This window comes from Antennarius striatus, chromosome 4 (assembly GCF_040054535.1).
Source record: "Antennarius striatus isolate MH-2024 chromosome 4, ASM4005453v1, whole genome shotgun sequence".
Classification (NCBI taxonomy): domain Eukaryota; kingdom Metazoa; phylum Chordata; class Actinopteri; order Lophiiformes; family Antennariidae; genus Antennarius; species Antennarius striatus.
In genome coordinates, this window is record NC_090779.1 from 25,406,650 (window position 1) to 25,434,532 (window position 27,883).

The window sequence follows — 27,883 nt, forward strand, 5'->3', positions numbered from 1 at the left end:
GTCATTTTAGACGAGAATTAGTGACGCATCCCATAGGAAAATGCTAACAAGAACAAAGTTCTAATCCCAGATTAATTAATTATTCTGTGGGAACACATGAAGAAACAAAACTTTAATGAGAAACGTCACAAAGGTGAAAGAAAGAGCCCTCAGAGCTAAACTTGCTTAAGTTGTGGGTTAAATCTACTGGTCAAAACCAAGAAGAAGGTTCATTTTCAAATAAAGCAGGTAATAAAAAGAAGGTTTTAGACTTTAGAGGATGTGTGAAGTGTGAATTGTTCTTGAAGTTGTCCTCGTCCTCCCATCAGGGCAGCACGGCGGAGGTAACGCTGAACGTGAAGTAACGTTTCCTGGTAGACTGGATGAACAGGAAGCTTTAATCCATCAATATGAAGAAACGTCTTCTATCGCCGCCACCAACCAATCAGGAGTCCCAACTTCTTCAGGTTCGTAGGTAATAGCAGCAAAAAAAAAAGTACGATGGAGTTTTTGAGAAGAAGAACCTGTAATGTGAAAAATAGACAAAACATTGCTGAACCAGAAAGTATTGAATAACAGAATTTTACAAATATGTAATAATAAAGAAGACATTTTGTTCCAGACGGAGAGGGAGAAGTGTTTTTATCTGGGTGGTTTGTCCACATCTTACGATCGTAAAACATAAATATACATTATTCTAATATCGGTGTCATAACACCATTCTATAATTATAACTCACGTTTTCGCGTCTGGACGGTGAAGGGCTTATGATAACTTAAAGTCGGAGTTGTGTAATATTGTGATAGATTTTGTCTCTAACTGATTCCATGTGTGACACAGAAATCCAATAAAGTTCTTCATCTTTCACTGGAGCCCAGACTGATGGATTAGAACCAACAACCTCCACACAAACGTAACGTCAGCAGCCCGACGAGGAGCGTTGGATATGTGTGATCGATGCAAACTAGGAACAATGTCCTTCAGCAGCATTCCAGACAACCGGATTCCGACCTGATGAAGTCTGTGCAGCCCAAACGTTAAAATCAGCTTTTTAATAAATAAAAACAAGCAGCGCCCCCCACCCCCCGGTGTCGTGCAGCAGACGTAATGTTAGCGAGCGGCGACAGACCAAACAAACACTCAACAGTCCCAGAAATGTGCGTTCCAGATGCGGGGCGCATACCACAGCTGCACCGACACGGCTTTACGCAAGAAGATGGCCAAGTGCTGCGCCGGATGCGTTCTGTCAACCCCCCCCCTCCACCCCCTACAACCCCCAGCAGCGTCTGCATCCCATCATCCCTCTCTCCTTTAAACATCCACACACTCATCAGCCTGAGGTCATGAGGCTGGTGGCACGCGCGCCGCATTCCTGGGAGGTGATTCGAAACAGAAATGCATTAAATTCCCGATCTGGAATCCATCGCAGGGTGTGTGTGTGTGTGTGTGTGTGTGTGTGTGTGTGTGTGTGTGTGTGGGTTAAGTTGGAAAGTATAGATAAGGTGGGGTTAAAGGGTCTCACTGCCCCCCCCCCACTTGAGAAATAAAGCGTCCAAAGGCGTCCGAGGAAATCAAAATATATAGGGTTAGAAAGTTTGAGGAATTCAGGTATTTACAGCGAATGAGGTTCCCGGAGCCCCCCAGGGCCGCTGGAGGTTTATGGAGCGGAGGTTCTCTTGGGACAGTAAAATAAAATGCCTGCAGAACATTTAACTTTCTTCACCACTATTGCAGATGACAACTGATGGACCCCAGGGGTGTGATCGGCTCCGATTAGGAGGTGAAGGGAGCATCTGGCAGCAGCGCAGATAAAAATAGCGCAGCTCCGCATCTTCACATTAAAAGATCTCTGGAAGATTAAAAGACCCCCGGAGAATTCCCGTAAGGGCCAACGACGCGAGCAGATGTCCTCCTCCGCCTCATAAAGAATCAACGCGGAACCAGAGGGCGAGAGGAGTCATCAGCCGCGTCCCGCTTCACACCTACGATGTGTCGTGAGAGAGGCTCGGCGTCATGCGGGACGCAAACCGACGGCTGACGTTTAGACGTCGTGAGGCCTCAGGGTGGATCTGGCTCCAATCAGCGCGTCGGACCCGAGGCCGCGGCGGGGAAATCGAACCCATCCATCTCGACGGCTCATTCCACATTGAAAGATATTCTGACAACGCAAAAAAGAGCTGAGCTGAAGCCGGGCCGCATGCCACTCCTGATCCACCTCCTGATTGTACGTTCACCACAACAAGTCAGAGGTCAACCTACACACACGTCAAACGCGTGCAACGCAAATACACACCGCTTCCTGCAGGCATGGTGTCCCTGAAGGGACACACACACACACACACACACACACACACACACACACACACACACACACACACACACACACACACACACACACACACACACACCGTTCATCTTTTTAAATCTGCTCTTTATAATTGTTCATAACGCAACAGCGAGGCCATCGGTTGTCGATCAGCTGTCGATTGGCTATCGATCGGCTGTCAATCTGCTGTCGATCGGCTGTCGATCGGCTGTCGATCGGCTCTATCAGCGAGGAATGCTTTACGTGGCAAGACAGACTTCAAAAGTGGAGTCTCATCCTCTTCGTCCCCCATGAGTGCAGAAGAATGTGTGGCAAGGCGCAAATAAAAAACACAAGTGTTTCTGTGGAAAAAAGAAAAAGACCAACCCCCGTGGACCGCTCGGCTCCTTCCAGCACATGAGGTTACTCCCTCAGTTGGATCTGACTGATCACCACTCATCCCCGTTTGGAACGCTCCTCCTCCTCCTCCTCCGACATTGTTAAGAAGCAACCAAACTAATTTCACCCAGAAGAACGAATCCGGTGCTAAAAATACCGACGCACGAGGTGTGAAGGTCAGCGAAGGTCAGCGAGTCGTCAGAGCGCTTCCTCTCAGGTGGAAGGTCGAGTGCTGATGAGGTGATGCTGACGGTAAACGCCATCCTTCACTCAAACACACAGCCTTCATCTCCTGATAACGTCCTAGCAGCACAAACCTCTTTCTCCTGTCATAAAAAACTCAATAAATGCCTGAGAATCCCTCACCGTCTCCGTGGACGTTGATGATTTTATAAAGGTTATATAACCAGCAATAGAATTCTTTAAAAAAAAAAAAAAATAGAAACCATTTGCTGCATTCATTCCACATTTAAAAAGGTTTGAACAAATTCCCAGAAACAATAAGAACATAACAGTCCAGCATCAGGTGCCTCATGACAGATGACACACACGCGGCGGTTAGCCTCGGTTAAATCCAGTAAACACCACAGCATCACCAAACTAAACACAATATTTTTGAAATCCGTTTATGAGTCACCTGAGACTCTTCCATCTGCAGAAACAAGAGAAGACGACGTGGAATAAAACTCCAAGACATCTCAGAAATGTGATTTATGTTTGCTCCGCTGGTCGTTCTGGAATAAAAATAACAAGAACAGTCAGGACTGGAGGGGTTACTTGTCTTTTTCGAACAGGTTGCTCCAGGATGTCGATGTTTCCTGTTGTTTTAAAGTGTTGATATTTTTGATTTAAAAACTCTTGATTCAATAATGACACTAATTAGACCGGGAGCCAAAACCACTGCATGAATAAAACCGTTTACGCTGTCTTCACCTTCAATAATATTTCTATGAAAAGTCCAAAAAAAATGAGCATTTTTACAGGAAAAAACATCAACATAAGCACCAGACTAGTTAAGAAGACTTTGTGTTTACGGTTTGGTGAAGCTGCTAACTAAGAAACAGATGAGTTGGACATCATGAGGCTTTCAAAGCAGCGTTATTACATTAGCATTTTTCCGTGTCTATCACAGATGTTTTTTAAAGTAAACACCCACACGGAGTCGGTTTGTGCAGAAATATTTCTAGATATGTTCAACAAAGTAAGAAATGAGATATTTATTGGCTAGAATGAATTATATATCCGAGGTTGGTTGACAGTTCAGTGTCAATGACGTCCCTGCCAGGTGCTGAGACTTCTGGCTTTGAAAATCCATTTTCCATCCAACACCCCCCCCGGTGGAATGTCAGAAGAGTCCAAATCGATCCCTGACGTCTTTGCGTTATCGATGCTACGACGAGACCAGAGAAAATCCACCATCACCAGTCACGACAGCCATAAAACACACGCGTGTGTCGGCTCCGGGTCACAAGGTGCTCCGTCGCGCTTTTATTTATGAGCCGCGTCTCTGAAGGTAATGGTGAGGGAACATCTGCGCTTCACAAAAGTGTGTTCATTAACTCATCATCACAGATAGAGGATGAAGATAAAGGATGGAGCTCCTGCTGATGCTGACGCGCCAGTTCAAAGATGATCTGACTCCCTTACAAACCTGGAATAACCAGGTGAAACCTCGCCCCGCCTCCGAGACAAACAGCAAAAACTAGAATATCTTTAGTGAATAAAGTCATAAATGAACAACAGAAACAACAAATTCTGACTGGTCATGAAGTCATTTGGTCTTAATGAAGCAGTAACATTGATGTATGAGCTCAGCGTGTCTCCATGTTGGATTTATTTTCAGGATATTTGTAGAATCACGGTTTCCAGAGGGGGACACGAACCTTTGACTGTTCTTCTATCAACGCTACGAGGCTAAAATGTTTATGTCTGAACTGTCTGTTCATCTTTGTGTATATGATGAAAGATGATGGGGGGTGGGGGGGTGTGGTGTTTTAAATTGAGAAACATCTAAACCTTTGTCATGTCAGTCAGATTCAGACATCTGCGTCTTAACACTCCTGGAATTTAAGGCATTCAAAAATCACTTTGCTGTTTGTTATGAAACAACCCCCCCACCACACCCCCCCCCTCCATATTCTGACACGCTAGTCACATTTTTAACTGCTTGATAATGGAAAACTGCTCTGATGGAGCTGAAAGACAATCATAACACGTTTGAAATGTGTGTCAGCTCTCAGTCATGCCGACGCCCAGAGACAGACTCCCAGGGCATGATGGGAGTCCGGACCTCACCGACACCCAGAGACAGACTCCCGGGGCATGATGGGAGCGTGTGGGGGTCAAACGAGGTGAGATGTTCACCTTTACTGTAGAGCAGGGGGGTCAAACTCATCTTCACTGAGGGCCACATCAGCATCACGGCTGTCCTCAAAGGGCCAGATGTAACTAAATGTAACTACTCCTTAATGTAACTAATAAATGTAACTAAATGTAACTACTCCTTCATGTAACTAATAAATGTAACTAAATGTAACTCAGTGTAATGTAACTAAATGTAACTACTCCTTAATGTAACTAATAAATGTAACTAAATGTAACTCAGTGTAATGTAACTAAATGTAACTACTCCTTAATGTAACTAATATATGTAACTAAATGTAACTCAGTGTAATGTAACTAAATGTAACTACTCCTTAATGTAACTAATAAATGTCAAACATTAGAAACCAGAACACAATCCAGTCGGGCCCTGATCAGGAACACAACACCGTTTATCACGCTCCCTGGTTGTCAAGGAGACCACAACTTTATCCTCCATCATGACCAACAACACTGCTGTGTCGTCCTCATTACAGGACATTAGGAAGAACGTCAGTCATACACACTTGTGTAATAACAGTGTGTTGCCGTCGTGCTGCCACGGATGGAATAACGCGCTCACAACACAAACCCATCACAACAGATTTATATCCCATGATGCCTCCTGCGTCTGACGGACTCAGTGTCTCTGAGATTATGTGCTGGAGCCCCGTGGCAGCGCTCCGGACCCGCTGGTCCCACACGGCGTAAATCAGAAACACACAACAATAAACCCGACCCGAACGCAGCGGGGACGACTAGATTTAGTGGTTATCTTAACAAAACTCCAGGATGAACTGTTATGGGTTTAAATCCTTGGCAATCGGCAACAATTTGATTCACAATCGATTCAAAATGATGTCTGAGTCAATACAAAGTGAAGGGGACGATAATTTAGCTCTTACAGCGGCGCGCTGTTTGAAATTAATGACTGGTTCTTTTTCCACATGTGGGAATAAAACCCCGCTGACAGTTAAACCCGATCCTCCTGATTAGGATTACTGTTTGGATTTAATGAAGAGCAGAGGGTGGAGCGTATCGGTATGCAGTAAATCTGAAACGCCACGGGATTTAAAAACGCAACTCCAGATCTATTTGTGTTCCATCAAGACGACGTGGATGTTGTTCCTCATCGTCCCGTTTCAGTGAGAAACAAAACAACGAAAATAACCCCCATCAACCCTCGTGGTGAGTGTTTCTCATCTTTAGTCACAAGTGACGAATTCTTCCATGTGTGGAAGTCAAAGGGCTCCGGATGAATTACAACACTTATTTAGTTTACTGGGATTTAAACACAACACACAAAAACCACTGTCTCAAACCCCTCCACGTCAGCTATTGATTAAGAATTGTGTGTTTTTGAGAATTTACACACCATCAAAAATGCCAAAGTAAATACAGCCATTCTCATAAATATTCATCCTAAGAGCACAGGTTGACCGTGACGTACACACAGGGTTGTGTAATGACAGCAGGTGAACATGCTGCTTTTGACACGTGTTGATGAGTTCATCTAAAGAATGCCGATGACTTCTAAACCTATTAATAAACACAGAACAGCTACGCTTCCCGTCATCCTCTTATCTCTGATCTTATCTCAGTCGGGAGAAGAAAAAAAAAATGGATCGTTGCTTTTCCCGTGAGGAAATTGATATTTTCCACCTGTTCAATATCTGATCTTGTAGTTTTCCGCACACAAACAACACACAACTGTGATTTTCCATTGTTTGGAGAGAGCAGCAGAGGAATGCTTAGGCCTCACATTCAGACATGTGCACATCAGCTTGGAGACAGGATTTGCTTTCCACCCCACGAGGAGCGCCGTGCTGTCACATACCAGAGGAGCCGTTTATAAAACAGCATTTATTTTAATTTACACGATAATAATGAAAAAAACAAAAAACAAACACACTCCGATGTAATCATGAAACTATAAAAAGCAAATCCAGTAATATCCCATGATGGGTGTGAGCCAGCGCTGAGCTCACACTGTGTTCTACTGACCCTGACCGGAATCAGCTTCAGCTTCTGACCAACGTACATTCATCATAAACACTCATCTGACTGGAATCAGTCACGTGGGTAAAATATCTTTATCTCCTGGCATGGATGCAATCAACCCATATGTAATAGTACAAATACAGCCATGCAAAACAGGTTCAGTAAATCTGATTAAAGATCTGGAATGGATGACAACAGATAACCAAATCCCTCTTTTAGGCTCCTCAAACAGGCCGCATGTGTCTCCAATCAAGGCATTCTATTCTTGTATTGCATCAGTTTATGTAAGTGTTCTACTTTGCATACAAAAAAACACATCAGTTATATTCATTGACAATTAATCTGGTGATTATTAGTCATTAATTATGATTCATTTCCCTTTTTTTGTCCAACCTGCAGCAACAAACTCCAAAACTTTTAAAGAACAGCAAATCCTTCCATGTTGGAACCTAAAACAAACACGCTTGACATTTTGGACTTGCAAACAACTGAAGTGATTATAAAATAACCCGATTTGCTTTCAGTCCAGTGATTGAGTCATCGTGGCGGCTCTAGTTCACACTTTTTTAAACAACGCATTCCAGAACTGTTTCAGGTCCAGTTTTATGGGGTGAAACCAGTGGGACCGACAGCTTTAACGCTAAAATCACACAGCAAAACAACCACGTTACAAACACTGTGCACCAATATCAATAACATATCTGGTACTGATGTGGAATCAGTATTAGCCTTTAGCATCTAACAACCTTTTAGCATCTTTGTGATACCATTCCACTATCATAGAGTAAGATCACCTTTAACTCACCAGAAGCAACTTGACGCTAATTAACAGAATCTATGGGGTAATGCTCAAAAGTCATACGGCAAATAAATCTTTTAAATATGGAGCCCTTAAGGTGGTTTCCATGTTTGTGGAAAACCACATTAGAAGGTAGAAACGACCATCATCCAACGCCTGGAAACAACTTCAAGTTAGCAGGATCACTCAGAATGATTTAAACGGTCATCTAGACGTCGACAAGTCCACAATGAAGCACAGGGCGTGCGGTTACCATGGCAACACCATCTTAATTTAAACAGACGTAGCTTTTAGTGGTGATTTTCTCCCACAGGTGGCTAACTTCCACTGAAACGGAGACATCCATGAACACATGCCCTTGAGAAGTAGAAGCCATTAACGACGTTTACACACCTCAACTGCCCCGAAGCCTTCACGGCTACTTAACACACGCTCACAACGTCTCAAAATAACCACTGTTAGCGCAAACATTAAGAGAAAAGACAGGAAAAAAAATAATCTGTGAATGGATGGAGAAAGTCAAAATAAACTTTTGGAAAAAGGGGAGATATTGCAGGGGCTGTTTACAGAACCCGTGAAACGCACAGAGGAAGTCGTGTCAGTGCTTTCTCGGAGACGGGTGATGTGGAGTCAGCATTGAGATTTACACAGATTAAGCATCGGTCACGCCATCGCTGGGGATTGCTGACTCGACGACAGTCTCCTGCAGCATGTTTCTGGTTAGGCTGTCTCCATGTGGGGTGGATGGAGTTGACATGAACTGTACCACAGTCCCTCCCACTGGGTCTGGCATTCAGGTACAGCTCCCTCCCTCCTTGCTTTTATAAAGCCTCCCATGCTAGCAGTATAAACTTCAGACTTCTACTCATGGTATATACTATTCCAACCTTGGACACAACACCTAACTTAAGAACACACATCACCCTTTGATGAACATCACAACTCTACATTGCATTGCGAGCCATCCCCTCTGGTAAGTGACTTTTACAGCACAGAACAGATTGTTTTAAAGATTGCTGTAAATTGAAGTCCTGTCAAACCTGGAATGTGGCACTGGAGGATGAGGAGTTGTGTAAACACTTGTGACTTTTGTGTGCTGATAACTTTGTATTTCATGGATTCTGTTAATTGGCAAACCAACAGACGATGAAGCTCTTCACTGCTGTCATAGACTAATCAATCGCGTGGAGTTGACCTCCTAAATATGTTTATCGTCTTTTCCACTCGCAGCTTCCTGCCAAAATGAGATTAGCCGTGCACACGGTCATCTGCTGCTGTGTTTTCACCACGATGCTTCCACTGGTGAAAGGTGCCAGAGGAGACATCAACACCAGCATGAAACGAAGGTGAGATGAATCCTCCTGCCTCTAATGAAGAAAATATCTTATGAGAATTATGGTTTTCTATTGGTTGAAAAATGCAAACTTGAAAGGATGATGGTTTAATGTATTTTAAATTTCTAAACCTGATACAATATCTGCCAACAATCGAAACAAAGAAAGGATTATTTATGAACCTTTAAGTTGGTTATGAGAAAATAATTTAGGTCAACATGATTTAACATGACCTACACATGTAAAATCAGGATTTAACATGATTTGGTGGGATAGAACCCAATACAGTTGTCAGGAAACAAGAAACAAAAATCATGCTTCCTTCATGATGCCGGTAACTGATCCAAGAAGATTCTTTATCAGCTATAAAAAGATTTCACCTCCTGCTTTGTGTCTAATAATCTGATTCAGGCTGTAATCCCGTTGCCACACCCTTCTGCCCCGTTTCAGGTTCAGATTATGGCTGCAGAATCGTGTGAAGAACAGCAGTTTAGCGACGGCCAATGAGCAACACTCTGACCTCCACGTTGGATCAAAGCAGGATGAGGATGCAAAAGCAGTCTCACCTCCATCCAGGTAAGAACGAAGAGACATTTTATGACTCTCCGTGCCTCTACGTGACGGCTGAACCGAGCCAGTATAATAAAAAAAGAGTGTCTCTTAACTATTAGACCCCCATATCAGTGCGTTCTTCGTGGATTGGAAGGCGCCCCAGATGTCTGATTTTAAAGGAGTGTAAAATCTATATGTGACAAAAAAGACATTTTTATATCGGCACCAAGCCTGTGAATTATCGGTCCTCTATTGCTGTGATAAATCTTTGTGAAGATCAGATAAATATGAGAAGAATTGTCTCTGTCCATGTGCTCTTAGTTGCCAGGTTGGATTTAACAATCCTGGAAAGCTGGATGAAAATAGCTCATAAATATGTCTTTTTCTCTCCCAGCTTTGGCCTAAAAGTCAGAGCCAAGAGGACAGCGTCCTCCAAGTCATCCGGCTGCGTCCTCATCACATGTGCATACCAAGACCTGCTGCACCGACTGCACCAGATTAACAACTGGCAAAAAGAAGCCAATGCCCCCGAGAAGAAAATCAGCTCCAAAGGCTACGGACGCCGTCGCCGCTCAGCCCAGGAAGTCAACCAAGCTGCCAGCCAGACAGGAGACAGATGGAACGCCGAAGACGGTCAACGACTTTGCAGACACAAAATCACATGCACCGCGGCGTAAGACAGGACTGGAAAGGCGAAGGAAGAAGCCTCGTTGGGGTTATCTGCTCACAGCAGAAGAAGATAAGTCCCCTCAGAGGTTTTCCACAAGATTTACAACTAGATAGGCAGAAACAGAGGCTGTTCCAGCAGCGCAGTCCGTCAGAAGAAGACGTTCTCGGGTCGCACTGGATGAAAGCTAGATTCCTAGAAAACATACTGCTCAAGTTAAGGTGTCTCCAAACAAGCGTGTGATTCATGGATGAATTCAAGGCTAAAAACTGTGCGGCTTGACGAGAATATCTTCCAAAGTGCTCGCAGTGGAGACGGAAAACAACCCCTGAAGATCCTCTGATATGCACCTGAAGCTGAGGGGCAACCAAAGCCATGAAGGCAACACATCGTTTTCCTCAAGGAAGTTACTGGACCCCAAAGCGCGCCAAGCAGGACCCTTCCACAAATGAACTGAATGTAGTTAACTGCTCAATCCGTGCAATTTATACGACATGTACTCGTCTATACACCCTTCAGAATATGTCAATTTAAAATGTGAATACAGCTACCTTTTATTTAATCAAACAACTATATTTTTATACAGCCAACACACATTAACTTCAATGAAGTGTAACCTAATTGTTAAATATTTATCTTTTATACTGCTCTTGTTAATTAAGTTTGAGAGTTATATCCGTTGTCTTTGTGTGACTGTGGTGGTTCTTCCTTTTGGGACTTTAATTATATGAAAGGAGTTTTGCAGACGCGGCAACCGAATCTCGTCGTCCAGCTCTCGGCTGGACTTTGAACACTGTGGACAGTGATGGAGAACATCTCGATGAGGTCATTCCAGTATTTTGCTGCCATCTAGCTTTACAACGGGTAATGTGAAACAAACGCAAGCTACGCTACTTCAAACTGGTCAAAGCTGTGAATGTGATCGTGCCAAACGTTTCATCTTTACGGCTTTTGTTTGAAGTATTCCTGCCTCGTTCTCTGAATGTAATAAATAAATCCTCAAGGACTTGACGTGGTATTATGTAACACGAGTTACAACATCTTGTACGTTTTGTGTCTTTTGTTTTTAAAAATAAATGAATGAATGCAACAATAAAAATAATTTGATGCTACGTCAAACTTATTTGCGTGCTTGTGTGAGATCGTGAGAGGATACGGTTGAGCATTAGAACAAGTCGAATATACGTGAAGGAATAGTGTACATTCCATTCTAAAAATAACATGATTTATCAGCTGCACTCCCTCAGAACACATGGACTGAAATTACATTCACCTCAGGTCAACATGTTCCTAAAACGGCATAATCACAGTGTATTAACAAAAGGAATTATCTTTTGGCAAAGACGTGTTTTGATGAATGAACAGTGTTTTCCCCTTCAGTCTCCAAACACTCAAATGGGACTTGAGCAGAGATGCAATCACTATGGAATTCGACCTCCTCTGATCGTATGCGGCGGTCATTGTGAACATGAAACTGGACATTTTACTAAGACATCAACCGGCATTTTTCTTCTATGAAATTAATGCATAAAACCCTTGACTTTACAAATGTTTCCAATTTAAAATAAGGAACCCCTTTATCAAAATATTCATTAAGTTTTCAATGAAAATCAAGTATCACATGTGTTTTATGTTATATGTAGAGCAAAAAAGTTGGCATGTGTCCATCGTCACTTAGATTAGGACTTCCTCCTGAACTGGACGCGCTTTAACCTCAATAAAGTTCTGAGGACTTCTATTTTAAATTTTGAGATGATAAACTGATCATATTAATCAATCTCAGGCTGCAGAAAATGTAAAAAGAAAATATGGAACAGATATGACAAAGCTTGAAAAGGTTGGACGTGTTTCTGCTGTGAGGTTTGTTTAGAGGAGACCAGGGACAAGCACTTGTTGAACTGTTGGTGTTTGAAGCGATTATTTGAAAGACAACAATAAATCTAAGGGATGAATGTCAATATAACTTCCCTATTTTATGAGCGTGAAAATCTAAAAAAATGTATTGTGTCATCATATTATCTTTCATTCTGTCAAAAGTCAAATATAAATAATCCAGTATCTGGTAGGCTCCAATCCAAAACACAAATAATCCATCAAGCAGCTTCATCCAAACGCTAGAAAACCACAATTTGGCTCAATAACAAAACCATAAAATAAATGTTCACCAAAGCCCCAACATCACTGACCAGCCAAAAACTAGAACACGACAAGCATGTTTTAAAAGACTGTTTACCATTTACCGAATTCAAAAGAGAATATTAGTTTTTAAATTTACACGTATAAATCAAACACAAGTCAAAGCATTCCTCTCATAGTGTTAGCAGAACCAAAGACAAACACTGGATCAGCACATGGACCTCGTCCCAAAGCCCAGCCGGCTTCACAATTTCATAGAAGTCTGTAAATACCTTTGTGAGATCTCTTGTAAACAAAGAGGCAAACACTAGACAGACACACGCATTGGTTATGTCATTGAATAGATTTGATTTTCTGTAATGTCTTGAACAGCTGACAACAGATTTTTACTAAATTCTATGTAAGGGTGGACTTTGGGCCAAGGAAAAGTTGATTAAAGTCTGAGTTCCATCCAGGTACAGATGGGAATCCTGGATCACTTTTTGACTTTCGTCAAAAACAAGAGAGGCTTTTTACCAAGTCATGAAACATAATTAGAGTCAATAATACTCAAATTACCTCGGCATGAACAGATCGTGTAATAAAAATAAAGGTAATAAAAATTCCTAAATTTTCTTCAATGAAATAATAAATTGCGAAATATGGTTATAATTCATTAATGAATTCCAGAAGGATGCGGAATGCTAAACGTGTCAATGTGAGAATTTTCTTATGAAAACAAACGTTTTCGACTTAGTCAAATTTTTGTGACAATGGTGGAGGCACCAGTGTTGTGTAGTACAGTACTAGTGGTAGGACTGATGACAGAATTTCTAATATTTCATGATGTCATTTTAACCACAACTCAAATATTAAGGCTAAACATCAGGAAAGACATAATCTATCAGGTTTAACTAGATGGACAGAATATCTTTCCTTCTGCATTCACATCTTTACTTTTTCCAGACATTGTTCAAATATTAGGCGTTCATGATTTTGGAACAGAAGAATTTTCACCAGAATCTGACACAAAAAATAACACAACTCAGATTTCGTGGAAACCAAAGATATTAATGAAAAAATAATTTTGAAGTGATCAAAAAAATAAAAATTGTATTATTACACATTCCTAATTGATCAAATTTATTCACTTTGACTTGTGGCTTTGATCATTTGTCACTTCAATTGCTGGACATCACGTTACCAAAATCCAGAAAAATGAAAATAAACAATATATCCTAGAACTGCTCTGTATTCCTTTTGCAATGATATTTTCCAAATGCAGTAGAATCAAGTGAATGAACTCATTTATATCCAAACACTACTCAGGTGATGATGAACCTCCTACCTGTTGAGAACACGGCTTTGCTGCTCATTTTCAGGAGAAAATAGGAGAAAATATAAAACAGTTCAATAAAACAAAAGTTCCTTTGAAGGAGAGCAACAGTCTGTCGTCACCTTTTGCTTTGCTGTTAAGATTGTTCATTCATTCATTTCTTTTCTGCTTTGCGTGTCACCAGTGTTGCTAAAGCCTATCCCAGAATGCCACAGGTGAGAGGCGGGGTACACCTGGACGCATGGCCAGCGTTGCATTGTTTAAAATTTAAGTTACTTTCATAATCCTCAACAGGAAAATTCTTTTACACTTATATATGAGCACATTTTAATTTTAATTTTTATTATTATATTTAAGAATTTAAAAAAAAAATTATTCTTAAATATAACACATGCATACATGCAGTATGCAGAAGAGCATTGGGGCTGACACACATACGCTCCAGTCTCCAGATCCACAGCAGGTTTACAGCACCATCTACTGATGGAAATGTTTTGATGTATGTGAGAAACATCAGGTCAAAATTACTGTTAGAATTCAGTTATTAACAAAAAAATATAGGATGTGCCTGTTTACATTGTAAAATGGAGGAGCTAAAGGTTTCTCAGTTTTCTGAATGAAGGGTTGTGATCCACACCAAACAGACGCGACAGACAGGATGTTAATCACAATCACCTGGAGACTTTAGTTTCACTGACCTTTAGTTCAAGCATTTTTATGAAATTGCATGAATTCTCCACCAGATGGCAGTCTGACATTTGTCTTCAAATCATATCTGAATGAGGATGTGGGTCAGAAATAGAAAGAGAATGGAAAAGGAATAAACAGATAAATCGAGTAAGAGGAGAAAGAAGTTCTCTCACCACTCCATTAGTTCCAAGAAAATGTTTCAACAATTCTCCAAAACTTATTTAGAGCCAAAAATTTCATCCATATAATGAAATCCACAGGTGGGTTTGGACTCGTTTCTTGGAGTCAAACCACAGAGTAAAGTCTTACTTTCGATGATTTGTTAAAAACACAGTGAAGACAATACAAACTCTCCCATATGTCAGCCAATAGAAACAGAGAATACTGCCTTAAGCAGGGCGTGCAAAGCGAGCACCAGTCATTGATAACCATTATGAGTTAAGAGCACAAAGGCTCATGGAAATATGGAAAAGTGACATTTTAGTAATTTGTGTTCATGTAGCTAACACTGATGTTGGTTTGAGAAATGCCGCATTACATTTCTGCAGATAAAATCGCCCTGTGCAAAAGTGGTAACTTCAAATGTGTCTTTATTATAACCTAAATGTCTTTACTGACATATAATTAAACACTAATATATTTTTTCAGTAATACTAGAACATTGAGACTCATTTCTACGTATTTACAGTTCATCCCGAGAACCAGACAAGAACGCTCTCATTTTCTTCCAGGAGGTGGCGCTGTAAGCTTTACCCCTCCATCCTGGACCAACCTGAGCCCCAGTCTAAACAGCACATGGTCTTCAGTGATACTGTCACCAAACTGTCTCACTCATGTTCTTCAGCAATGATTACAACGACGCTAACTTTGCTAAAATAACACTGACATTAATCAGCAAACATGGGTGACATCATCAGGTGTTTTAGTTTCTAACAATTACTTGGGTGGACAGGTTTGACCTTTGTTTTCTAAAAAAGCTTAAACTTAGATAAGTAACTTTTGTCCTGTTGGTATCATCTGACAAAAATCTTTAATGTCCCTAAATTACAGAACTTAGCCCACACCAAGAACTGCAAATACATCCTGAGTAAACGAGGAGGGGTGTGGTCTACACATCCGAATTTTTCAGCCCATTGAATATGACAGCTTAGTACAGCACTTCCTCTGATCCTCTGAGCACCTCTGAAAACATCCTAAAAACCTACGTTGAGTTTGAGATCTTTACATTTTAACTTAAACACTCTGTTGAGACTGGCAGTGAAAGGGTGGGCGGGTTGAAGACCCCCATCTTGTGGAGCCCAACGGTGCCAGTAGGTGCTGACATCCACTGCTCCTCCAACTGTAAGTACTTTACCATCACAATGACTTTTTGCTCCTAATGTAGTTCATAACGCTTATTTCAGACTCCCTCTAGGGGTATTGAATCACTTTCACTCTTGATTTTCTCCAGCAGTTATCGTACTTTGTATGGGTGCAGCAGACACACCATAGATGTTGATTATCTGTCACAATAAGGCAAATCAGAACTTGTTCTATGACTACAAACTGCTGTTGTCTTTGTAACAGTCGAGGCACGTCTGAATGAACAAGAATCCCGATGACTCACAATGAAATTTCTGAGAACATTTTATGAAGTTTCTCCCAGCTTTCTATGACTGTAATTGTTCCCTCATTTTCTAATCAAATCCATTTAAATTGGTTCTGTCGTTCTTGACCACCTCTACCGGCCTCTTGGACAAGAGGAAGTCCAGTTGAATTGTTTGAATGTCTCTGGATAACCACGGCCTGCATGAACGAGAACCTTCAACAGACATGTTCATGACACCACTGGCCTCTAACTAATCCAAATTTCAAAGTAAAAAAAAAAAAATTTTTTTCAACAAAAAGAGGACATTTACATCCCTGAATATTCTTATTTCCAAGGAAGGTCATAGATTAGTGAAAAAAGAAGTTTGGACCTGTTGCATTGCTTGTTATTTAAAAATTCTGCCTCATTTTAATCAAGAATATAAGAAGAAAATACAATTTTAACCCCTCAGTCATACAAATATTCACCAGTTCCCGTTGGAGACGCATTTTTGCCAGATTAGATTACATTACAAAATATACTCTTACATACAAGCAACTAAACCTGCCCCTTAAAGACAAGCCGTTAGTTGTTCTTGAATTGAACAGCTCTGAAGGTGAATCTAACATAAAACAGGGGAGCGACGGGTCTGAGTTAACAGTTCAGTCTGATCACAGGTCAAAGCAGCGCTGCTCTCACACACATTCAGGTACCGTTCTACCGTTCAGGCACAACTCAGCCGGCATGAGTGGGAACAAAGGATGCACACATCAGTTATCTGATGTGTGCATCAGATCACTGGGTGATGGATAGCCTGCCACGCGTTTGGCAGGATATCCAGGTTTGGCTCTACGTGTGTGAACATTGGATGTTAGATCCCAGTTCAGGGGTAGATTACTGCACCAGAACCCTGAGATGGACCCGGGGCTGGAACTGAGAGTTCCTGGACAAGGAGATGAGTGACTGAACTATTACAATACCCACCGCTACATGACAAGAGGGGCCTGGGGCTGTTAGTACAGCCTTCTATTAATAATCATAAGTGGCTCCTGCCCCACGGAGCAGAGGTCATCCCAGAAATTCCTAATCTAGAGTGTTTGATATGTTTTCCACATGTTAAAACATGTATACATGTACCTGTACATAGAAGTAAAGAGCTTCACACAAGCCTATCAGAGATGTGAGGGCGGCATGACCAAACACTGCCATGTTTGGATGTGTAGACATGCTTCTGACAGGAAGAAAAACCCAGAATGTTCCAGAAGCAACAAAGCATTTCATGTGAAAGAGGCTCACTCCTTCCTACTTCTCCTACAGCACATTCTGTAGGCTTATTCTGAAGCTGGAACAACATTTGATGCAAAATTGCAGAAAAAAAAAAGTTCTTATTGCATAGAAATAACTAAGAAACAAAAACAAAACAAAACACAAAAATATCTACATAAATATGTAACGTGAATAAATAAATTCATCAGAGTAAAAAACTCTGATGGAACAGTCAAATGAACATTAACTCCAGCATCAAACCAAATTCAACCTTTTATATTGTTTTTTTATGTAATAATTTTAAAATGAATATTATTTGACAACTGATATGAAGGATTTCCTGCACCTTGGTGTCACCACAGCTCTATCTGAGAAGCTGAACCAGATCACATCATTAACATCGATCTCATGTCAACAAGAAGCACCAGTTTGGGAGTTCTGGTTTATTAAAACCTTTCTGGGTTATGAATTGTTAACTGAGATCCTGCTTCTCTTGGGTCGATCCAGATCAAAATGGAGAAGAAGAACGCACCGCTGCTCAAGCAGCTGTCTACACCCAGCTTCGGGAGAGGTGAGTAAATACTTCATTACAGTATGAATACACTGCATGTTATATATGAGAACTGGGCTCAGCTAAAGGCAAACATGCAGCACACACCCATTCCAAAGTTCACAATACACTTTTTCACACTGCTTTCTGACAACACAACCAGTAAACCAAACGGGAAGTTTCTACATTCAACTTCAGGACACTAACATGTAGACAAATGACAACAGGTTCAACTGGTTTAAACTGGGATGGCAGTACTTAATTAAACTAATGACTAATGTCTGAAACACTCTCTCAAAGGAAACCATTGCTTTCCCTCAGACCAATAATATTAATTTCTCTTATCCCTTGACAAAATTAAAATTTGAGTGTAGCTGCAATACTTCCATGATGGCATCACTGCAGAGGACAGTTTGTTTTTCTACTTCTGCTCTGGTTCTTCCAATAATACTTGAAATGTTTACTTCCAGTAATGGCTTTTCTATTTTCAAATACTGGGCCACAGGCCAAAGCTATACTTAACTTTGTCATCTGATAAAAGCATTTTTCAAACTGTACTTTCCCAAGGATTGATGTGACCTTATGACCAGATAGCAGTGTGCATGTTAGCAGCCAGTTGTGACATACCAGCATGGATTAACAGCCCCTGTTGCCCTGACGATCTCAAAACTCAAAAATAGAGACACTCAAGACAGCAACAACTAACAGCTGCATCATGCATACAGCCACCGTGCAAAATAAACAGCAGAGCAAAGCCTGACCGAAGCAGTCGGGGCTAAAAACCCACGAGAAGCACATCGTAGACACGGCAAAGACAGACCGAACCCGAGGACAGCTGTGACAGTTCCGAGAGGCTTCAGCAACACTCTAAAGTGTGCTGTGAGGCACGACAAGTGGCAAACATACCAAAATAGTGGAGCCACAAGCAAAATCCTAGAAAGTCTAGAAGAGACACATTAAAGCTGAAATTCTTGGCTAAACAGCAGAGAGTCAATCATGGCCAAAATCACAACGGAAGGTAAGAGAGAGATAGCTTCCTGTACTCGTTCTGGAACTGTGCAGTAACACTGATATGAAATGTGATGACTACATGACAACTACTTATTGAGAAGTTCTTTCAATGATCTGATGCATAATCAAACATGCAGGAGGAGGAGGAACAATGTCAGCAGTGTGGAAATATTTTGAAGCAAAGCTGGGAGTGAAACATGCTTTCCAAAACTGTCAAGAGGAGGTCAAAAACTCCTTCAATGCAAGCCAGTAAAGAAGAATCAGCACAATGCACGTTTAAGGGTTTTGCAAATGTCAGCTGCATGCTAAGAGCTACAACTAACGTTAAAGCAACAGATAATTCTGTCTTAATGTCCTGCATTAATGTATTACCGTAAGGCATTATGGGTGGGTTGTGTAGATCTGATCTGAGGGCGGAGGTAGAAACATCACAGGATTACACTTCAGTCTTAGCACCATGTAGAAAATCAGAAATGGGCTGTGCTGTTTGACATTAGTTTAGACTTATACTAGAAACTGAAGACTTAAAAACCAATCATTAGCAGTTAGCAGCTAACGCAGAGAGGTGGAAAATCAACTGCACATGTTTTCATTATGAGGATACAGACGAGATGTCACACTGTGAAGCACGCACGCTGCTCCCTGTTGCTACGGCTATTTGTGCATCCTCTGTATTACGATGAATAATATATAAGTTCTGAAGTTAATCATTTCAATATTCCTGCAAACATCCAACAATTAGTCTAACCGCACGTGAAGCAGCATATCATTTAAAGTTCTACGACACACATTAAGACCCAAACTGCTTCCTGGTGGTCAGGTTTCTAAAACAGACGGATGTAGGTCAAGGTCATCAGACCTCAGCTGTTCCAGGGTGGGGGGTGGGGGGGCACACGTGTTGTCAGGCTGCTCAGGAATGACCGCCCTTGGAAACATGCAGAACACACGGACAACGTGACGGTCGATGTTGATGGAGTCGTCTGTATAGAAGCCATTTTTTCTTTCAGATGGGTAGAGGTGACAGCCAAGCATTATAATTGGTAACAGTGACGGCACATAGCAACTAAACATCTCCACTCCATTTTCCCGGCTGCATACCATTCCACTGCTGTGTAGCCCCAGAAAGCATGACCTTCACCCCCCTGTTCACACCAGCAGTGTGGGGGGGCAGCGATGACCCGTGTTTACCGTAACAGACGCTCCGGCAGAAACACAAAGCTGCAATTGAAACACAAGCCAGCCACCCAAGACCTGTTTACCAGTGAGAGCTTCGATGAGGCATTGCAAAACATGCCAAGTTTATTTCCTGACCCTGACACCATCTACTTCCTGGTGCTTGTATTTACTGCAACCACTCACCTCATCATAAAGTGCTGCCAACATTCTTTGCAATTATGAAGTTACAGCCTGTCAGCGGATTTCAGATGCTAACCTGTCCTAGCATGAAAACGGTGTAGAGACCACAAACGATCACTATAGCACAACAACATCACTACAGACGGCCAATTCTAACAAAACTTCAACACCTTGAACAGAAATGCCGCGGCTCTTCCAAAGAATGTCAATGAGTGAGGTGGATGAGAAGGTGCGTCTGCTGGCAGAGAAGGTGTACGTCTCCGCCCTGAAGGAGGAGGACACCAAAGACGCTCTGGCGCTGTACACCGTGCAAGAAGACTGTCCCATCGGTTTGCACGAGGACAGGGAGAGGGCGCTGCAGAGGGAGCTGACCGAGCAGCAGTCCCAGGAGAGCGTCAAGAGGTGGGCCAAGGAATTTCATCTTAACACAGACAGGAAGTGCTGCCAGTTTTTGCGCTGAACCTTAACAAACAGGAAACGTAATGTTTTGCCTTTGTCGTTAGGAAGAAGACTTTCATGAAGAAGCGCTCGCAGTCGTTATCCATACAGATTCATGCCAGTGACGACGGCACCTCCTCATCCCTGTTTCCACCAACCACACCGGAACCCACTCTAGAAGAGGGATTTCCAGATTTCCAGAGAGTGACCATCAGTGGAGATTACTGTGCAGGGGTAAACAGAATTAACATCCGTGTTTGCATGCTAACACACTGGAACTGGAACTGAAATGAATGCAAAACCACTGGTTTATAGCGATATTAAAAAAAGGGATGGCCATCTTCCCACCATAGTGCCTTCTGACAAAGGAAAAGTCACGTTTTTATCTCAGATTCAATTTTTTATCATTCAGAAAACACAGATGATAATATTTACCTTCCCGCTTTGGGCAATTTAGTTCAATCAAGTTGTGAAAAAAAAAACTTCATGACCTTTCCAGATCACAGTTGAGGATTATGAGCAGGCAGCCAAGAGTCTCCTTGCAGCGCTGTTCATCAGGGAGAAATACTCCAGGCTGGCCTACCACAGCTTCCCCAGGACCACCAGCCAGTTCCTCCGCAGCGCAGAGAATGAGACATGGAGGGAGGAGGATGAGATCCGGCCAGGTAGGTGCATTTAGAGACCTTTGTTCTCATTATAAAGTCTCTACAGGTCAAAATGTCAGATCAAGAGTAAGAACACTTCTCTGGATGCAAACAACATGAAATAATTAAGAGTGAAAAATCAGAACCAACATTCAGAAACTCGTTCTTACCCCGACTTGCAAAACTTGGATCTTTCCTGATTTGCCATGGTGTTTATTCCTTCTCTCATATGTAGACATCTGGCCTGTCCCTCATGAAGGAGAGGACCCGTACTCCATGGAGGGCATTCCTGAGGACCTGAACTACCAGCTGCAGATGAAGGATGGTATAGTCCATGTTTATGACAACACAGAGGACCTGAAACAACAGAAGCCTCACAGCCTCCCTTACCCCGACCTCGAGACCTTCGCCATAGACCTGAGTTACATCCTTGCAATGATAGCTGACGGACCAACGTGAGCAGATGTTCTGAACACTCTGAGCATCTATGGGTTAAATAGATTACTTTGAAAAATTCTCTTTCAAAACTTCATTTGAATTTGAGGGTTTGAAGGGAAATGGTTTCTAAATATGACATTCCTTATTATCTTTTGTCGCCTTTCAGGAAAACCTACTGTCACCGACGGTTGAACTTTTTAGCCTCTAAATTCTACCTCCATGAAATGCTGAATGAGATGGCAGAGCTGAAAGAGCTTAAAGGTGTTCCCCACAGAGACTTCTACAACGTCAGAAAGGTTGGTTGGTGGGTTTTAGTTAGTTAGACACAAAACACCTGTCAACCCACGACGTTCAGTAGGTTTTATAGAACTGTAACCTGTCCAATGAAGGCATGGTCTCCGTCTGCTTCATGTCAAAACAAAGGTGGACACGCATATCCACGCTGCTGCCTGCATGAACCAGAAGCATCTGCTGAAATTTATAAAGACGACATACCAGACGGAGGCAGATCGTGTGGTCCATGAGAAAGACGGTCAGAAGATCACGCTGAAGGAAGTCTTCATCAATCTCAAGAAGGACCCGTATGACCTCACCGTAGACTCTCTGGATGTGCACGCTGTAAGAAAAAAATCACTCAGGTCAAAGCTCCAAAACAACACTCAAAATTCCAGTAATATTTTTTGCCTTCTAAGAATTTAGTTTGTGGTGGTTTCTTATTAACATACTGACACAAGGTTACAATTAAGGTTGTTCAGAACATTTGCATGGTGCTGTTATGTAATCATCTGAGCGACTGCGAGCTCTAAGGAAGGCTGTCCTAATTATGCAATCTGAAAATAATCGATAGAGTCATTTTGTTGGAAAGAAAAAGTTTACATGGGTACACAAGTTTCACTCGCTCTCATTATTTACTCTCTCAGGGAAGGCAAACATTTCATCGGTTTGATAAGTTCAACTCCAAGTACAACCCGGTGGGCGCCAGCGAGCTGCGAATGATTTACTTAAAAACAGACAACTACATCCAAGGAGACTACTTTGCACGTCTTATCAAGGTGAGTGGGACGTACAGGTGCGCAGCAGATTGATCATGTTTCCAATCGATCTGCAGATACATCGCTTGAAGTCCACAAACAGAGATGATCAAATGTACACATCGTCTCCGGTGTGGACGGCTGTTTCTGAGGTGGACATGAAAACAAATGGTGGACTATTACATCACCGGTCTCCGGTCACTGCATGTTGGCTTTATTCACCCATGAACGCGTGTCAACGATGGGTTATGAACTTTTTAATCAAAAAAATAGTTAATTTATTATCCAATGAATATCCACAATGGGCAGTTGTCAGTATTTATTGAAATAATACCCATCAGGCATCTCTGGTATGACTCAAATCATTTAAAGGCCCAGTGTTTCTACTTACCCAGTCTAATTAGATTTCTGCTGATATTCATGTTGGATGCAGCTAAACTGGAACTGTGAGAAATTAACAAAGCCCATGAAAAAACGAGAATGAAAACCAGAGTTTTTGAAAAAGTCTTCAAAAGAAGTCAAACAGCGTTCATTTACTGAAGACGTTTTGACAAGTCACAGAAAGACAAGACATGTAAACAGTGGACCAACAGCTGAATTCCATTTAGCTGTTTCATTTTCTGGGTTCTGGGCTTACCGAGAGAGTCGAACAGAATGGAGATGTTGTGTCATGAAAAAAACCCTGACTATTTAGCCAAGTATGTGAAAATTTGAGGCTGAAACGCATTTTTAGTATAACACAAAAATAAACATACTATTTAATTTATTTCAAATCTAATTTAAGTATTTTTGCACCAAAAAAAAGACTGAAATAGAACAAAGATATCTTTACATACCTTTGTGTTTCTGACAGATATCTTTATTAGTTTTACGATTTTTAAAAAATATTTATTAGCTCATTGCACATACCTGTTTATATTTTACATTTCTGTTTATCGTGTATTTTACTTTATGTGCTTTCATTTGCCCATTGGGGACAAATGCAGCATTTTTGTAATTGAATTTAAGTAGATACCTTTAGAATTGATACCTTGATCTGGCATCACAAGTACATTTTCTCTTTCTAATCCCAACATGGATGCATTTTATAGAAATATACCCAACATTTCAATCTTTTAGGTTGCTTAGAGTATGTTGCAAATGCCCTGCAGTATGAAGTAAATTTGCTTAAGATTATTTGGAAACAGTGCAGATGTGACACAGTTATCTGCTGTCTGTACTTTGAGCAATTACCAGTAATGACTTCTGCTTTATCAAACAGCTAGCAGCTTCCTGTGGTTTGGTCTGTTTTAGGAAGTGGCCAAAGAGCTGGAGGAGAGTAAGTACCAGCATGCCGAGCCCCGACTGTCCATTTATGGACGCTCTACCAGTGAGTGGGACAGCCTAGCATCCTGGTTCATCCAGCAAAAGGTCCACTCACCCAACATGAGGTGGATGATCCAGATCCCCAGGATCTAGTAAGTGTCCAGTGAAAGAAGAACAACACTGTGGCAAAGGAATACTGTACTTCACAATGAGTTTAGTGCAAAAGGGACAGTGTCTACTTTAATAAGGTTGTTGTAAACTTTTTTAAACTTGTGATAAATAATGGTTCCAATAAAACCAAAACTCATTTCTCAGTTTCTTGATAGTTTAAAATCAAAATGCTCAAATTGTCCATAAACTGGAGTCAGAAAAACAATATTAATGCTGAGTTTTTTCTTTCTTTGAAATAGTTATTTTCCAGGAACTAACTTTAGTTCTTTTGTGTTGCAGTGACATCTTCAGGTCAAAGAAGTTAATACCAAACTATGCCAAGATGCTGGAGAATGTTTTCCTCCCCCTGTTTGAGGCTACGGTCAATCCACAGCAGCACAAAGCAACACACGTGTTCCTGAAATATGTATGTCTTTTCTGAGATGGCAGCCATGTATTAGTTTGGCTGTGTTTATTCCGTGTTACTTTCATATTCTTGGAACAAACTGAGCATTAGCAGACCCTCTGCATGTAGTTATGCAGGATTTATCCTCTCCTGGTTCTGCTGCTGTGAGATCTTCATCTGCGTTGTCCTGTAGGTAACAGGGTTTGACAGCGTGGACGATGAATCCAAACACAGCGACCACCTGTTCTCTTACAAAAGTCCAAAGCCTGAGTCGTGGACGACAGACGACAACCCCCCCTACACCTACTACCTGTTCTACATGTACGCTAACATCATGGTGCTCAACAACCTGCGCAAGTATGTTCTTCCAGCTGACGCCTGCAACCATAATCACACACGATGTGCTCGCTTTCTGAATTACTCACTTCTTGGGACATTTGTCCACACTCGAGTCACTCGTTTCCTCCCCCCCACAGGGAGCGAGGACTGAACACGTTCCAGTTCCGTCCCCACTGTGGGGAGGCCGGCTCGATCACACACCTGGTCTCAGCCTTCCTCACTGCTGACAACATCTCCCATGGACTCAACTTGAAGAAGGTGCCATCTCGGATTCCGATGGAGGTTTGACGTGTAGCTACTGTACTCATTATCTACACATCCTCCTCCTCTTCCTCTCCAGAGCCCAGTGCTGCAGTACCTGTACTATCTAGCCCAGATCCCAATCGCCATGTCCCCCCTGAGCAACAACAGCCTCTTCCTGGAGTACTCCAAGAACCCACTACGAGAGTTTCTACAGAAAGGCTTGCGTGTGTCCCTGTCCACAGACGACCCGATGCAGTTCCACTACACAAAGGTCAGAACCACAGGAACCAGCTGAAGGATGAGTTTCTCACGTTGACACTGAACCTGACAGACCACATGGTTCTAGATGTTTCACAAATCGTTCTCATGCATGTCCACACTGTTTCTGAAAATGCGCAACGCAACCCAAAAGTTCTTGGTGACATTTTAACGCTCTTTTGCGTAGGAGGCCTTAATGGAGGAATACGCCATCGCCGCCCAGCTGTGGAAGCTGAGCACCTGTGATTTGTGTGAGATAGCCAGGAATAGTGTTTTACAGAGTGGACTCTCACATCAGGTAACCTCCCACTTGTTTGCTCCATCAGTTATAAAACAGGCTTCTAGGAGAGGGTGAAGAAAGGCGATGACGATACAATCTGTGCATATTTTCCCTTCGCCCTTCTCCCTTTTTCCATTGTGGTTGGCAGACATGCCAAAGAGTACATTATTAGGCAGCTGTATAAGTCAAAAAACTGAACTGTATGGTTCGGTTTTTAACCAATAATTGTGGTTGATGGGTCAAACCATTACCTCAACAACCCAAAATGTCAAACCAATCCAATTTTAAATATAGATCTTGAGGTTTTACTTGTAGTCTTAGGCAGCTTCAGCGACTCTGGTGATATACTGGATAAAGAGCTGGGGAGTCAGATAAATGTACAAAATGTCAGTGGGTGTTCACCACAGAGGATTTAATAAAAAATTAACAAAGCCTTTTTGCTGGGCCTTATTTGTTTGTGAGACTGATAGACCATCTTTAAAAAATTATATAAACAACAGTTTCACCTGTGAAATGCCACTGCCTGCTGCTTGGATGTAGGATTTCTTTCCTAACATCACAAAACCAACCCAAATGTCTAACGTGTCCTTCCCGAATGGGTCAAAGATACCTCCCAATTGGGATGTGTACTTCTACACGTTTTTTTTCGGTCTCATTCACAGGAGAAGAAACACTTCATTGGTTCCAACTACCTTCAGGACGGACCTGAGGGAAACGACATCCGCCGGACAAACGTGGCACAAATCCGGATGGCCTACCGATACGAGACGCTGTGCAACGAGCTCAGTTTCCTGGTGGATGCAGTCAAGACGGATGTTGGCACTTGCCCAACTTAATGATTGACTATGGTATCACCTGCTATAGCTGAATACATCCTAATGGTTAAAGGGGTATTATATTTTTTAAAAGAACCTGTCAAGTTTACTTGAAGTTGTGGATATATGAAAAATAATTTAGAACAACGTGCTGAGCTTTCTAGACGTGTGTTGGCAGCAATCTGGTGAAGTTTGATAATCGAGGGGTTACACGTCAACATATAGTTCGGTCCTTTGTTTGTTTTCTACTCCAACAGGAGTTAAAGTACCTGGACTCTCTACCAGTCAGAACTGAAGGAGCCTCTATGGACGAGAAGTGAAAAGTCTTCAACCAACCTAAAGCGAGTCCAGCTGATTGTTGGTCGTGTTGCTAATACTCATGTGTGTCACTTTTTTTTTTTTTACAACCCTCACATAAGTGCATGCTACAGGTTGGTTTACCTAGAATAATAATAATAATAATCTATACTTTATTTATCCCTCTTGGGGAAATTCTTTTTACACTCACACTCACATATGTATATATATATGTGTTAATTACACACATGTGATACAGGTTACAGGCCCCTGAACACAGCACACACTAGGGGCCTGTAGGCATGCAATTAGTGAGAGAGGACATACAGTGGTACAATGGAGGTGGAGTGATGGGTCGCGCACGAGGGTTGCGCCCCAATGAGCATCTTGTGGGGGGGACGGCGGGGGACGGCGCCTTGCTCAGGGGCGCCTCGGTGGCTGGGGGGTGAGCCGACGCCTCCCACGATCAGCTCACACTCCGGGATGTTCTGGCGGGAGCGGGATTCGAACCCCCGATGGCTGGGCTTGATCCTGTCTTCAAGACGATGGCTCTACCGCTGAGCCACTGCTGCCCCGAATATAGTTCAGAAATAAAGGAACTGTTAGAAATGCCATTCCAATAACACATTGCATGATTTTGTGAATAAAACTTAGATGTGAGGGAAATATTCTATAAGACTTTTACATGTTTATTATTTTTCATAATTTCATTTATTATTTTTCATTTTTAAATAAAGATTGCACAACAGCCTGTCTTTGCATAACTTTATATATATATATTGGGTATCTCATATGAATTTAAGTTATGATCTGAAATCAGGCATAACTTCTCAACCTAAACAAAGAACCACGTTAACACATCCTCTTCCTACCAACCACCCAGGGAGCAAAGCCTCACGGTTTTTCTAATGCTGTTAGCATTTAAATGATTTAACAGTGAACAAGGAGTAA

General features: G+C 41.9%; 2 protein-coding genes and 2 long non-coding RNA genes across 5 annotated transcripts; 2 read left to right on the forward strand and 2 right to left on the reverse strand.

The window, feature by feature from the left end:
• Positions 1–97: 97 nt before the first annotated feature.
• Positions 98–21,296, reverse strand: LOC137593589 (uncharacterized). The gene is made up of 2 exons (XR_011035141.1): positions 21,162–21,296; positions 98–503 (listed from the first exon to the last, which is right to left on the reverse strand). It is a non-coding gene; the product is annotated as an uncharacterized lncRNA (long non-coding RNA).
• On the forward strand, positions 8,682–11,509 carry admb (adrenomedullin b). Its single transcript, XM_068313618.1, has 4 exons — positions 8,682–8,817; positions 9,075–9,190; positions 9,629–9,754; positions 10,125–11,509. Exons 2-4 carry the CDS (start codon positions 9,087–9,089, stop codon positions 10,405–10,407), a joined length of 513 nt encoding a protein of 170 aa, XP_068169719.1. The 5' UTR covers positions 8,682–8,817; positions 9,075–9,086; the 3' UTR covers positions 10,408–11,509.
• ampd3b (adenosine monophosphate deaminase 3b) lies at positions 15,680–27,680 on the forward strand. 2 transcript variants are annotated; one of them, XM_068312445.1, is made up of 16 exons: positions 15,680–15,879; positions 17,879–17,942; positions 20,468–20,690; positions 20,792–20,960; positions 21,226–21,391; positions 21,606–21,825; positions 21,975–22,104; positions 22,232–22,426; positions 22,729–22,860; positions 24,133–24,296; positions 24,595–24,721; positions 24,894–25,057; positions 25,177–25,297; positions 25,380–25,553; positions 25,728–25,838; positions 26,483–27,680. In XM_068312445.1, exons 2-16 carry the CDS (start codon positions 17,885–17,887, stop codon positions 26,654–26,656), a joined length of 2,328 nt encoding a protein of 775 aa, XP_068168546.1. In that variant the 5' UTR covers positions 15,680–15,879; positions 17,879–17,884; the 3' UTR covers positions 26,657–27,680. The 2 variants fall into 2 exon arrangements, with proteins under 2 accessions (XP_068168546.1, XP_068168547.1); XM_068312446.1 differs by lacking the exons at positions 15,680–15,879; positions 17,879–17,942 and adding an exon at positions 18,695–18,939.
• On the reverse strand, positions 21,299–27,389 carry LOC137593588 (uncharacterized). Its single transcript, XR_011035140.1, has 5 exons — positions 27,260–27,389; positions 22,876–22,986; positions 22,304–22,424; positions 21,541–21,679; positions 21,299–21,431 (listed from the first exon to the last, which is right to left on the reverse strand). It is a non-coding gene; the product is annotated as an uncharacterized lncRNA (long non-coding RNA).
• Positions 27,681–27,883: the final 203 nt, after the last annotated feature.

What these genes read in the sequence shown, in the direction of transcription:
- admb (XM_068313618.1), top strand. Translation starts at nt 9,087, where the DNA reads ATGAGATTAGCCGTGCACACGGTCATCTGCTGCTGTGTTTTCACCACG. An exon ending in AACACCAGCATGAAACGAAG is followed by an intron (nt 9,191 to 9,628) that starts GTGAGATGAATC and finishes GCCCCGTTTCAG; the next exon opens with GTTCAGATTATGGCTGCAGA. An exon ending in GCAGTCTCACCTCCATCCAG is followed by an intron (nt 9,755 to 10,124) that starts GTAAGAACGAAG and finishes TTTCTCTCCCAG; the next exon opens with CTTTGGCCTAAAAGTCAGAG.
- ampd3b (XM_068312445.1), top strand. Translation starts at nt 17,885, where the DNA reads ATGGAGAAGAAGAACGCACCGCTGCTCAAGCAGCTGTCTACACCCAGC. An exon ending in TCCCAGGAGAGCGTCAAGAG is followed by an intron (nt 20,691 to 20,791) that starts GTGGGCCAAGGA and finishes CTTTGTCGTTAG; the next exon opens with GAAGAAGACTTTCATGAAGA. An exon ending in ATGATAGCTGACGGACCAAC is followed by an intron (nt 21,826 to 21,974) that starts GTGAGCAGATGT and finishes GTCGCCTTTCAG; the next exon opens with GAAAACCTACTGTCACCGAC.